At 36.7% G+C, this 13805-nt stretch overlaps 1 protein-coding gene across 12 annotated transcripts in view; it reads left to right on the plus strand.

Annotated features, from left to right (window-relative positions):
- Positions 1–13805, plus strand: part of LRCH3 (leucine rich repeats and calponin homology domain containing 3) — a 133287-nt gene that overhangs the window by 41357 nt on the left and 78125 nt on the right. For all 12 annotated transcript variants that reach the window (XM_013982361.2, XM_005670142.3, XM_005670145.3 and 9 more), the window contains exons 2-3: positions 9970–10114; positions 12882–13008. In XM_013982361.2, coding sequence (XP_013837815.1) covers positions 9970–10114; positions 12882–13008 — 272 coding nt within the window. The remainder of the gene's footprint in view (positions 1–9969; positions 10115–12881; positions 13009–13805) is intronic.

A 13805-nucleotide genomic window follows, 5' to 3' on the forward strand; every position in this document is an offset into this window, starting at 1 on the left:
GATCCAAGCTGCATCTGCAACCTACACCACATGGCAACACTGGATCTTTAACTCACTGAGCAAGGCCAGGGATCGAACCTGTGTCCTCATGGATACTAGCTGCGTTTGTTACCACGGGGCCATGACGGCAATTCCCAGGCTTTTTTCTTTAACATATTGTTTTAAACTTAAAGTATATTTGAGATGAGTTTGACTTTAAGGATATCTTTTTTGTAAATGAGGAAAATAATCAGGATTTGATTACAAACAAAATGTCATAACTTTTTCCATTGGAGTATTTCTTTTAGTTAGTTGAAACTTCTATGATATATTTTTTTAGCCAAAAATTTAATCATATTTTTACAAGCTAAAATAGACATTTTCTGCTTTGTTCAACTGAATGCTGTGCCAAAGAGTGTTATACTTGTTGGCTTATATTACTAGCATTAGAAGAAAAGATAATGGCTGGTGCAAGACCAAGGCCACATTCAGGATATGATACATAGAAATAACTTAATAGCTTAATTGCAGAGTTGTTTATTATCCAATTTGTGGCTTTTTGCAGCACTTGACAAATCTCAATTGAGCTTGCAGTCTGGAAAACAATCTACAACTGACTTCATTAACAAAGAGATGGAAATTTAGTAAATTGGGGGATTGTGTGACAATAGCCGTTCTTATCTGTATGTATGAAATCAAAAGTTTAGTGACACAAAGATATGGTAACCTCTCTGTAAACTCACTGAAAGTTAAGGAAAGTGTTTTACACATTTTTAATGTAAATCTTTAAATATTTTCTACCTTTTTTGCCTTCTAAAAGTAGAGTATACTGAAAGCAATATACTTTTTGGTGACCAAAGATCATAAATTATTGTATTGTACTCTGCTATATTTTATTGCCTAGTAAGATAATCTGTAGTTTGGGGGAGGAGTTGTTACTTGTTTTTGCTATATTGCTGTCAACCTTTTGAAGCTGGCTTTATGCATGTGTGCCTCTTTGCATTTTACAGTATATGAAGTAATTTTCTGTACATTATTTGATTTGATTCTTAGACTAATCCTAAGAGGCAGTGACAGAAGTGATGAAGTGAAATGGATGGGCCCAAGATTTATTTTGGACCGAGAAACTGACAGTGTTTGTTGATAGGATTGGATTAGATTGGGGGAAAAAAGGTTATCAAGTTGCTTCCAGAATTCTCATGTAAGCAACTAGATGAGCAAAAGCATGATGTACTGAGATAGGAAATATTGGAAAAGGAGTATATTTGGGAATATATAACATTTCACTGGCATTGTATGTGAAGTTGGTCCTCAAAAACTAAGAAGTTTTTTTTCCCTTTATAGACAAACATGAGATAATTTCAAAGCATTTGGTTTACCTACAGACTCAGAAAACTGCCTATAAATGAGAATTACCTACATCAGTTTAGTTACCAAGTCATATGTGATTAAATTTTATATCAATCTTTATTTCCAAGATTTGAGCTTTTTTTTTTTTGTCTTTTTAGGGCTATACCTGTGACATGTGGAAGTTCCCAGGCTCAGGGTCAAATTGGAGCTGTAGCTGCTGGCCAGCGCCACAACCACAGCAACACAGGATCCGAGCCACATCTGCATCTTCAGCTTACACCACAGCTTATGGCAATGCCGGATTCTTAACCCACTGAGCAAGGCTAGGGATCGAACCTTCATCCTCATGGATGTTAGATTCATTTCTGCTGAGCAATGATGGGAACTCCCTTCATTTGAACTTTAATGATTAATAAAATGGAAAGTATCAGTCAGTGATCTAGCTAAGCCCTTTGCTGTTTTGAACACATTTGAGATTCTGATAGTAAGAAAGAAGGAAAGAGCATATGTATTTAAAAGGCAATGAACTACATCTGTCGCAAATAATAACATGACCCTTTAAAATGTCCAACTATATTGGATAATTATGTTAAATATAGTGTATCAAAAGATAAAGATTGTCAGACAATAAAAAGATAGCAAAGTCTACCTGCATCCTATTTATAATGTTTAAGAAACACATTTAAAGCATAATGATCCAAAATGGTTGAAATTAAAGAATAGGAAAGAGTATTCTGTAGAAAAATTGACTGTGTTTGTTTTCTCTGCTGTATAACAAATTATCACAAATTTATCAGCTTTAGGAACTTCATGGTTTCTTTGGATCAGAAGTCTAGGCACTGCTGCCAGGCCTAGTCAAGGTGTTGATAAAGGCTGAGTTCTCATCTAGAGGCTTGACTGGGGAAGGATCTGCTTCCAGCCGCCCTCAGGTTGTTGGCAGAATTTAGTTTCTTGCAGCTATAGAATTCACAGCAGCTTACTTCAAAGCTGAACAGCAGAGATAGGACGAGATCAGATAGATAGTCATAATCACGGGAATGACATCACATCATCTTTATAAGATTCTGTTGGTTAGGAACAAGTCTAACGATATAAGTATATTGGTTGCTTATGAAGTCCCATCTACGCTCAGGTGAAGAAGGGGGGTATTATACAAGGGTGTAAACAGGGATCATGGGAGTCACATTAAAGTAAGTCCACCAAACCAACCAAAAGAAGAGATTTCAAAGCAAATAACAGTATTAGGAATAAAAGGAGTAACTTAAGAATTATAAAAAGTTTCATTTACCAGGAAGATAATAATTTAAAATTTTTGGGGCACATGAGAACAGAACTCCAACATACAGAAAGAAAGGGTTAAAGACTTGTAGATAAAAATAGACAAGATAGCAATAATAATGGAAGACTGTAATACACCCTTCTCTCTCAGCAGTTGATAGAAAATACTGACCAAAAAAAATCAGCAAGGATGAACCTTGAACAATGCAATTGAATGAATGTGACCTAATAGACATAACTAGAACATTATGCCAATGCAGAATATACATTTTTTTCAGGCCCACATAGAATATGTATAAAAATGAACCATGTGGTAGACCATGAAGAAAATCTAAACAGTTGTCAAAAGATTGAAATTACATAAAGGATGTTCTTTTACTATGTTAGAGTTGTTAGAAGTCATTAATAAAAAAGGTAATTAGAAGAGTTCCTGTTGTGGCACAGTGGAAGCGAATCTGGCTAGTATCCATGAGGACATGGGTTTGATCCCTGGCCTTGCATAGTGGTTTAAGGATCCGGCATTGCCATGAGCTGTGGTGTAGGTTGTAGACGAGGCTTGGATCCCATGCGGCTGTGGCTTAGGCTGGCAGTTCTGGCTGTGATTCGACCCCTAGCCTGGGAACTACCATATGTCATGGGTTCAGCCCTAAAAGGCAAAAAAACCTCAAAAAAGGTAATTAGAATATCGTTTTATGTTCAGGAATTAATTTCTAACGGAATGAGAGGAAGTCATAATGGAAATTAAAAAATATTTTCTAGCCAATACTCTGTTTAAAGACTCATGAGATACAGCTAAGGGAGAACTTAGGGAGGATTTTATAGCTTTAAATGCATACATTTGAAAGAAATAAGTCTAAAAATTAATGGGCTAAGCATCTGTCTCAATAAATTAGGAAAAGAATAGCATAACCCCTTCCCCCAAGAAAGGAAGATGAGAAAGATAAGAACAGAAATTAACAAAATAGAAACTGTACAATAAATAGGGTTATCCACTTTGACTTAACTAAGTCAAAGTGTACTTTGAAAAACACTATGATATTTTCAAACCTCTGGTGAGATTGATCAAGAAAGAAGGTTAAAAAAAACAAATTCAGGAGTTTCCTTTGTGGAGCAGAAAAAGCAAATCTGACTAGTATCTGTGAGGATTCGGTTTTGATCCTGGCCTCGCTGGTCAGGGATCGGCACTGAGCTGTGGTATAGGTTGCAGATGCGGCTTGGATCTGGCGTTGCTGTGGCATAGGCCAACAGCTGTAGCTCCGATTTCATCCCTAGCCTGGGAATTTCCATATGCCTTGGGTGTGGCCCGAAAAACAAAAAACAAAACATAAAAAAATAAACCCAAATTCAGAAATGAAAATAGAGACATCCCTACAGAAGTTGTAAACATTGCAAAAAATGAAGAGGATAAGACTGGTTCAAAAAGACATGTATAAAACCTAAATACTCTTATGAATATTAAAGAAATTCAACCAGTAGTGAAAAAAATCTTCCTTCAAGGAAAACTCCAGGCCCAGATGGCTTCACCAGTGAATTCTAAGCTTTTTAGAATGAAATCACTTGAAAGCTATATGAATCTTCAGTCAATAAAGAGGGAATACCCCCTAAACTAAGTTTTATGAGACCAGCACAACCTTGATATTAAACCCTGACTAAGTATTAGAAGAAAATAGCCCAAATGTATTCATGATCATGTATGCTAAAAACTTGAACCAGGAGTTCCTGCTTTGGCTCAGCAGTAATGAACCTGACTAGTATCCATGAGGGTACAGGTTCCATCCCTGCCCTCACTCCAGCGTTTCTGCTAGCTGTGGTATGTGTCTCAGACATGGCTCAGATCTGGCATTGCTGTGGCTGTGGTACAGGCCAGCAGCTGCAGTGCCAATTTGACCCCTAGCCTGGGAACTTCCATATGCAGCAGATGCGATCTTAAAAAGAAAAATAAATTAAATAAATAAATTTGTGATTATAAAGTATTAGAACTAGAGTTCCTAGATAGCCTAGCGGATAAGGAATCAGTGCTATCACTGCTGTGGCTCAGGTTCAGTCCCCGACCTGGGAACTTCCACATGCAGAAGGTGCGACCAAACAAAAACAAAAACCAAAAAGCCCAAAAGCCCAACAACAACAACAACAAAACCCAACAAAACACATACACATACACCAAATAAAATAAGTTTTAGAACTATAAAACTAGCAAAGAAATGATTATCATTAAAATCAGTATATTGGTGGAGAATGAAGGGGTTATGATCAAGATGAGCTATATTGGGGCTTCTAGGGAACATAGCAGTGCTTTACTTCTCAGAACACATCTTTGTGTTTTGAAGTCTTCTGCATGTATGAAGTTAACAGAAAAGGTCTTTTAAAAGTAAAACTTACCTTGGAGTTCCCATTGTGTCCCAGCGAATTAAGAATCTGACTAGCATCCATGAGGACATGGGTTTGATCCCTGGCCTTGCTCAGGGCCTTAAGGATCTGGCGTTGCCGCAAGCTGCAGTGTAGGTCACAGATGTGGCTTGGATGTGGTGTTGGTGTGGCTATGGCATATGCCTGCAGCTACAGCGCTGGTTCAGCCCCTTAGCCTGGGAACTTCCATATGCTGCAGATGCAGCCCTCAAAAAAAAAAAAAAGAAAGAAAGAAAAGAGAAAACATCCTTAATATTTTAACCAAGGGTTATTTTTTAAGGTTTTATTTTTCTCTTTCATCACATTTCTTTGGCTATTAAATTATTATTTACTTCTTGAGGGAATATGGCAGAAAATATCCCCTATAAACCATTAGTACTTTGCAGTATTTTCTGTAATGTGAGCTATGACCCAACTGACTAATTCAGTCTCTTTCATGAATTTATAGCATGTAAAAAAAAATGACTCAGTAATAAGGAAGAAGTTACTTGTCTTTCCAAACTGGGATCAAAATGCAATTTAAATGGAAGAACTTACAATAACCTTTAGTCAGAAAAGTAGAGAGATTATGTTTTTTGTTTGTTTTTTAGAGCCACACCCATGGCATATGGAGGTTCCAGGCTAGGGGTCTAATTGGAGCTGCAGCCGCTGCCCTATGCCGTAGCCACAGCAACGCCAGATCCAAGCTGTGCCTTCGACCTGCACCACAGCTCATGGCAATGCCAGATCCTTAACCCACTGAGCAAAGCCAGGGATTGAACCTGTGTCATCATAGATACTAGTGAGATTCGTTTCTGCTGAGCCATGACGGGAACTCCAGATTATGTTTTAAATTAACTTATTATTTAAAAAATCAAGGAGTACTTGTTTATTGAGATACGTTTAAGCTTAGTGTATATCTTGTCTTTCCCCCCACCTTTAGTATGGGACAGAAAGAAAAAAGATGGAAGTTATTTGTTTCAGTTTTCTCAGTTTTAAGTAATTTAGCTTTATAATGCAGATATTGGAAAACTGACTTTAAATACTCCCTGTTTACAAAACTATAATTAAAAAATATACATTCACCCCTATGTTCATAGCAGTATTATTTAAATAGCCAGGACAAGGAAACAGTCTAAATGTATGTCCATCAACAAATGAATGGGAGTCCCCATTGTGGCACAGCGGAAACAATCTGACTAGGAACCAGGCAGTTGCAGATTTGATCCCTGGCCTTGCTCAGTCTGTGAAGGATCCGGCGTTGCTGTGAGCTGAGGTGTAGGTCACAGACGTGACCCAGATCTGGCATTGCTGAGACTCTGGCATAGGCCAACAGCTGTAGCTCCAATTAGACGCCTAGCCTGGGAACCTCCACATGGCAAGGATGCGGCCCTAAAAAGACAAAAGACAAAAAAAAAAAAAGAATGAATGAATGGATAAAGAACATGTAGTGTGTGTGTATAGCAAAGTAAATCAGAAAGACAAATACCATATGATATCACTTATATGTGGAATCTAAAATATGACACAAATGAACTTATTAATAAAACAGACTCAGACATAGAGAACAGACTTGTGGTTGCCAAGGGGAAGGGAGGTGGTGGGGAGGGATGGAGTGGGAGTTTGGGATTAGCAGATGCAAATATTATATATGGAATGGATAAATAACAAAGTCCTATTATATAGCACAGGGAACTATGTTCAATATCCTATAATAAACCATCATGGAAGTGATATGAAAAAAAAACAGCAACATTAAAAATAAATATCATCTCGCTGTTATAAGAAAACCATTAAATTACTAAAATAGAAAAAATTAAAAATTTTTTTTCCGTGCTGTCCTTGTACAGATCTAAGAGTCCTGCAGAAGGTGAGCCTACAGTCATAACCAATACATAGATTTGCTACTGTTTAAAAAATAGTAAATAGTCCCTGCTTAAATTTAATTTGTTACCTGAAGTTGTTTTGGGGGCTTAAATGTAAATAACAAGCAGTTTGTAATTGAAGTTAATATCTTTCATTTCTTTAGCTTTTAAATTTTGGGTAATAAAATTTAAATAGGAATTTATAAAATAATTTTTATTGCACTTTGTATTAAAGAAGTTATATACAATATGATTCTGTAGGAAATTTTTAGTTGTAAATACTTAATGGCCTCTGCTACCTGAGCTCTAACTTTTTTCTAATGAATACAACCTGGGGAGGCCCTTGGTTAAGATGGTGGTCTGTTTCCCAGCTTGAGTTGCTAGCTACCCCTTCTGAGTGAGGCAGCTCTGAGGCTAACAGGCTGGTGGGGCCTTTAGGAATATATGAGTCTGGGAGATATACTAGGATCCAAATGAGGCAAAAGGCTAGGGGGCAGTTATCAAAACTTTCAGGTTCTCAGAAAGAACTGTGGCCCAGAGGGGAAGCTTATTAGTTCCAGCATATCACAGAAGTTGCTTCCTCTATTTTGATGTTAAATGTCATTCAAGGTGCTCTAGCAGCTTGATCTTAGTCCAAAGATGAGGCAAGCCATGAATTGGCAAAAGAAAATAATTCACTTAAAGGAACTCCAACAGCCAGAGAGAGGATGAAGAAGAGTTACATCTAGAAAAAGTGACTTTAGTGAAATAGAACTATTGGAAAAGATGGAGAATAAATTTAACAAGTAAAACAAAACAGAATGAGCCAGCAGTCCCACTGCCGGGCATGCATCTGGAGAAAACTCCAGTTTGAAAAGATACCTACACCCAGTGTTAATAGCAGTACTATTACAATAACCAAGACGTGGAAGCATCCTAAATGTTCATTAACAGAAGAATGGATAAAAGTGATACACAACACAATGGGATATCACTCAGCAATAAATAGGAATGAAATAATGTCATTTGCAGCTATGTGGCTGGACCTAGAGATTATCATACTAAGTGAAGTAAGTCATATGGAGAAAGACAAATATCATGTAGCTTACATGTGGAATCTTTAAAAATGATATAAATGACCTTATTTACAAAACAGAAACAGACTCACAGATACAGAAAACAAACTTATGGGTACCAAAGGGGAAGGGAGAGATAAATTATGAGTTTGGGATTTTATATATAGTAGCAGATACAAACTACTATATATAAAATAGATAAGAAGGTGTTTACTGCATAGCATAGGAAACTATACACAGTTTTCTCTAAGAAACTAAATCACTTTGCTGTATACAGAACACAACATTGTAAGTCAACTATACTTCAATTAAAAAAAAAAGATTATCCTGAGATTCTCAAGAAAATCAAAATGGCATGCTTTTAATCATAGCATAAGAACTAAAAAGTGAGGAAGAAGGAATTCCCTGATGGCTAAGTGGGTTAAGGATCTGGCATTGTCACTGCTGTGGCACAAGTTTGATCCTGATCCTAGAATTTATGCATGCTGGAGGCAGGGCCAAAAACAAAAACAAAAACAAAACAAACAAACAAAAAAAACAAACAAGGGAGGGGAATCTTTTCTATATATCATTTTGTGGAGAGGATGATTGTTGAGACTCATTCATGGTCTGAAGCATTAAGAGTATATCAAAATAAAAAAAAATATGAAGAAGTAGCAAATGGAGGAGATGCAGCAAGTAAAGATGTAATTAATAGAGGAGAATTTCTCTGATTTGAAGCAAGATTGAAAGAACCCACTGAGTTCCAGACCAGAGTGTTAATTTAAGCATGGCAAGGAGACAAAGAACAAGCTGCTTACAAAGGGCAAATAATTAGATAATGTGCTAGGTTATCTGATGTGACACTGGAAACTAGAAGGTAGTAAAGTAACATCTACAGATTACCAAGGAAATAACTGCCTATACCTAGCCAAAATGTGGCTTGTTATGGTGAAAGCGAGATACCTGCGGATATGCAGGAATTCAGATCCTCCATCTAGGGAAAGTTCTTAATAAAGATTCTCACCAGGTAATTGCCAACAGAGACTTTAAGAGGCAGAAGAAGAGAGAAAACAGTGGTGAGCAAATTAATCTCACAGTGTAATTAAATCTAAGTGGATAATGATAGAGTGATGGTATTTCAGCATTTTCTTTTGTCCTCTACATTTCCTCAAAGTTTGCAACTGATTGAAAAGCTTAATTATATTCAAGTTCTGTCCCTTTGGCAAGACCATAAATGATATTCTGTTCTTCTAGTGGGCGGCATATGCCTTTTGTCTTTTTGTAAAGATAACAGCCATTAGTACTCAGTTCTAGATCCATTAATTCATTGAGAGTTGCAAAATGGTGATATTCTATCACTATTTTTCATTTATAGCTAGAACACTTATATAGAGGTGCTTCCCTTTCACTCTTTGGTTACTCAGTGATACAGTTCACATAGCGAAGGCAAGATAAATGTTTGCTTTTTTCTCCTTTGTCAGTTTACAAGATAACGAAATGGTTCTCTACCATCTTTTGGCAGGGGGATATCATTATAAACTGTAATATGTGATAGGTTTCAGTCCACTGCAGTTATTCTCTTTATTGAAGCTCAGATTGTCTCATCTTTGGCCAATGGAAGCAAAAATGGTTCCTGATACTTTTTGACCAATAAAGAGAAGGAGGGTTTTTGTTTTGTTTTGCTTTGCCTTTCTGAAAACCTTGGAAAGTTATCTTTGCTTTTGAGAAGGTGGATTTTAGGGATCCATTTATCTTCTGGGTTATTTGGTAAGTTAGCATGATCTATGATGTAGTTTTTAGGCTGATATACCTTAGAGTTTATATTACTTGCAAAACATAAACTTGTTTTTTAGTATATGTGGCTATTCAAAAGGAATCGGCATTTCTCAGCAGCAGGTGTAGGGCATATGTTAAAATGGCTTATTCAATCAATTAATATTTGAATATTTACTCTGGACCAATCTCCATGATAGGAACTCTGGGAAATTAAAACAATTACAAAACCTGCTTTTTTATTTAAAATTTCAATAAAGTAAATTCCAAGGATTGGTTTTTAAACTTTTTTTTCCTTTCAGATCTATCACGAAATCGCCTCTCAGAAATTCCCATAGAAGCATGTCACTTCGTTTCTCTTGAGAGTCTCAATTTATACCAAAATTGTATTCGGTATATACCAGAGGCAATTCTAAACCTGCAAGCTCTAACGTTCTTAAATATTAGGTAAGGATGTTGTTTCTTTCTTTTTTTTTAATTTTTAGTTTTGTATCCTCTTTCCAATTTTCTTCTTCTCTTTCACTAAAATTTACATTATCTGTTTATATTAGCAGTATCTCTGTATGTTCTTAGGCTTAATTAACAGTATCTTCTATGTCCCTCCTGTTTCTTCCTTTGTCTTTGCAATAATTAACAAACTCTAAGAGCCATTAGCCTAATAGACTAGCAGCAGTCTTACAGCAGTGGGTCTACATTTTCCAAGTACATAAGCTCCATCAAATGAGAATAGTAGATCTGAAATTACTTTGGTTTTTGTGATTATGTGTTTTTGTGTAATAAGTTCTGAATATATAATTGCATTTATTCAGCTCATCTTAATTTTTTTTTCACATCTTACAAGAATTCTTTTGTTATTTTATTTCTTTTCTTTTTTCTTTTTCTTTCTTTTGCTTTTTAGGGCCACACCTACGGCATACGGAGGTTCCTAAGCTAGGGGTCTAATCATAGCTATAGCTGGCAGTCTATGCCACAGCCACACAGTGCAGGATGAGCTGCGTCTGTGACATACACCACAGCTCACAGCAATGCCGAATCCTTAATCCACTGACCCAGGCCAGGGATCGAACCCACAACCTTATGGTTCCTAGTTGGATTTGTTTCCACTGTGCCACTATGGGAACTCCTATTATTTTATTTCATTGTAAGAGTTACAAATGTTGATTGGAGAAAATGAAAAAATGTAGAAAAGTAAAGGAAATTCATCAAATTGTTGTATCTGAGTTACATAATTATAGGTGAATTTTTCTCTTTTTCCCAGGCTTTTAGTCAGATTTATAAATGAGTTTTTCCCTTTGTCATGAAATATCCTTTGGAAATAATTTTATATGTAATCATTTTAATGTACTGTTTATATAGTTCTAAAACTCGTTTTCACTTTCAGATATATAGTTATTCTTTCAGGTTTTCCCATGATAAAAGTAATGCTAGTAGACAATTTTGTATGTGAATATCTAGCAGAATTATTGTTAGATTTTAAAGTTTGATTCTAAGGATTAAGAAGTTAAATCTGCATAAGTAAAATTTAAATTTATTTTTATTCTAATGATATGGGGGGTTTTTTTGTTTGTTTTTATTTTTATTTTTTTATTATTTGTCTTTTTGCCTTTTCTAGGGCCACACCCTTGGCAAATGGACCCCAGGCTAGGGGTCCAATTGGAGCTGTGACCGCCAGCCTTCACCACAGCCACAGCAATGTGGGATCCGAGCCACATCTGTGACCTACACCACAGCTCACAGCAACGCCAGATCATCAACCCATTGAGCAAGGCCAGGGACTGAACCCACAACCTCGTGGTTCCTAGTCAGATTCATTAACCATTGAGCCACAACGGGAACTCCTCTAATGATATGTTTTTTACTTTGGGTTCTGATTTGTATATTTTTGTATAAATAAAAGTTTTCTTATCTATACTTTAGTTGATATGATATATTTGGAATCACAACCTGTCACTTGTTTCCCATTATTTAGTTATATAATACTGTAATAAAGAGGGAAGTAGATTATAAACACTTTCATGTTTATAACTCTTTGGAAGGAAGAGGAGAGGATGTTAGTTATCTGCCCTTTTTTTTTTTTTCTTTTTATGGCCATTCCCGGAGCATGTGAAAGTTCCCAGGCTAGGGGTTCCAATTGGAGCAGCAGCTGAGGCCTATGCCATAGCTTGTGGCAATGCGGGACCCTTAACCCACTGAGCAAGGTCAGGGATTGAACCTGCATTTTCAGAGAGGTATGGTAGCGTTGGGTTCTTAACCCATTGAACCACAATGGGAACTCCCTACATTATTTTAAAATCATTTTTTAAAAAAGAACTCTATCAGTTTTTAATGAGGATCTCTCTCTCTCTCTCTCTCTCTCTCTCTTTTTTTTTTTTTTTTTTTTGCCACACCTGCAGCATGTGGAAGTTCCCAGGCCAGGGATCAAACCTGAACCACAACAGAGATCCATGCAATGACAACAGCGAATCCTTAATTGGCTGTGCCAAAAGAGAACTCCTCATTTTTTCCTATGTAAATTTAATAAAATAGTAGTATGTTGTGTTTATATGACACTTCATTATTTACAAAGGAGTTTTATGGTGCAGAGCTCCAGTAAGCCCTATAATTTACAGATGAGAAATCTGCGTAAGATACTGGTAAGTTAAATTCTGTGCCTAAAACCACAAAGCAGACCAGTGAGGAAATGAAGACTAGAACTCAAATCTAAAACCCTGTTAATAGGAGTTCCCATCGTGGCCCAGTGGAAATGAACCTGACTAGTATCCATGAGGACGCTGGTTTGATCCCTGGCCTCACTCAATGGGTTAAGGATCCAGCATTGCCATGAGCTGTGGTGTAGGTCACAGATGCAGCTCAGATCTGGTGTTGCTGTGGCGGCTGGTGGCTATAGCTCTGATTTGACCCCTAGCCTGGGAACCTCCATGTGCCTTGAGTGCGGCCCTAAAGAGACTAAATAAATAAATAAATAAGACCCTATTTATTCTTTGCAAGCCTTATATTTGTTTTTACACTGAGTATAAGGGACTTTTTTTTTCTCTTCTTTTAACTGCTCCCGGTGGCATGCAGAAGTTCCCAGGACCAGAGATCAGACCACCACAGCAGTGACAGCTGCCAACAGGCCACCAGGGAACTCCTGTGCTGAGTATATAATGAGGAAGATGGCAGTTCTTTTGAGCGATGGGCTCTGACTTTTCTCTTTTTCTACTTACCCATTTAGTCGGAACCAGCTGTCTACATTGCCAGTACACTTGTGTAATTTACCACTGAAAGTCTTAATTGCTAGTAATAACAAATTGGTCTCACTTCCAGAAGAAATTGGACACCTCAGACATTTAACAGAACTTGTAAGTTAATATTTCATTTTTTGATTGTTTTATATACATATATATACGTGTGTATATATGTATCTTCTCATTCTTTTGTGTGTTTTTGAATTATTTTCAAGTATTAATAATGATGTTTTACTTATCAGTACTCAAGTGCTTCAACACAGATTTAGGAGAACTGAAAGTACAAGTTTAATAGGCCCACATGGTATGGGAAAAGGTCATTAGAATTAGGTTCTAATCAGTATTAAGTGATTTCTGTGTTATTAAACTTTTGAAACATAAGTTATTAATGGGTTTGAATTTTTCAGATTAGATCTTGTTGATCAATATTTTGATTTTTGGTTAGTCCCTATAGGGAATGGGCAGTACAAAGATCAGGCTTATTTTGCTTTACATGCTATCTTTAGAACCTATCTCCCACTCTAAAAGTGAGCTGTTCTTTATATTTTCTAAGAAGCTTAACCTTCACCTACCACTCCTTGTTATTCTTGAGTGCTTGTGTTCTGGGCATGGGAATAAGACTTTTCTCATTTAATCACCACAGTAACATGAATTGGGTTCTGTAATTGTCATTGTATTGCAGCTGAGGAAACTAGCACTCAGATAGTTTAAGTAATTTGCCCAAGGTACTACTTCTAACCAAAGTAGAATTTGAGGTGTTCTTTGTGGCCCAAGGAGGATGAGGATCTGGCATTGTCACTGTAGTGGTCTGGGTCACTGCTGTGGGATGGGTTCGATCTCTGGTCTGGAACTTCTGCATGTCACAGGCATGGCCCAAAAAACAAAGACACGAAGTAGAATTTGAAACCACT

This window comes from Sus scrofa, chromosome 13 (genome assembly GCF_000003025.6).
Source record: "Sus scrofa isolate TJ Tabasco breed Duroc chromosome 13, Sscrofa11.1, whole genome shotgun sequence".
NCBI lineage: Eukaryota > Metazoa > Chordata > Mammalia > Artiodactyla > Suidae > Sus > Sus scrofa.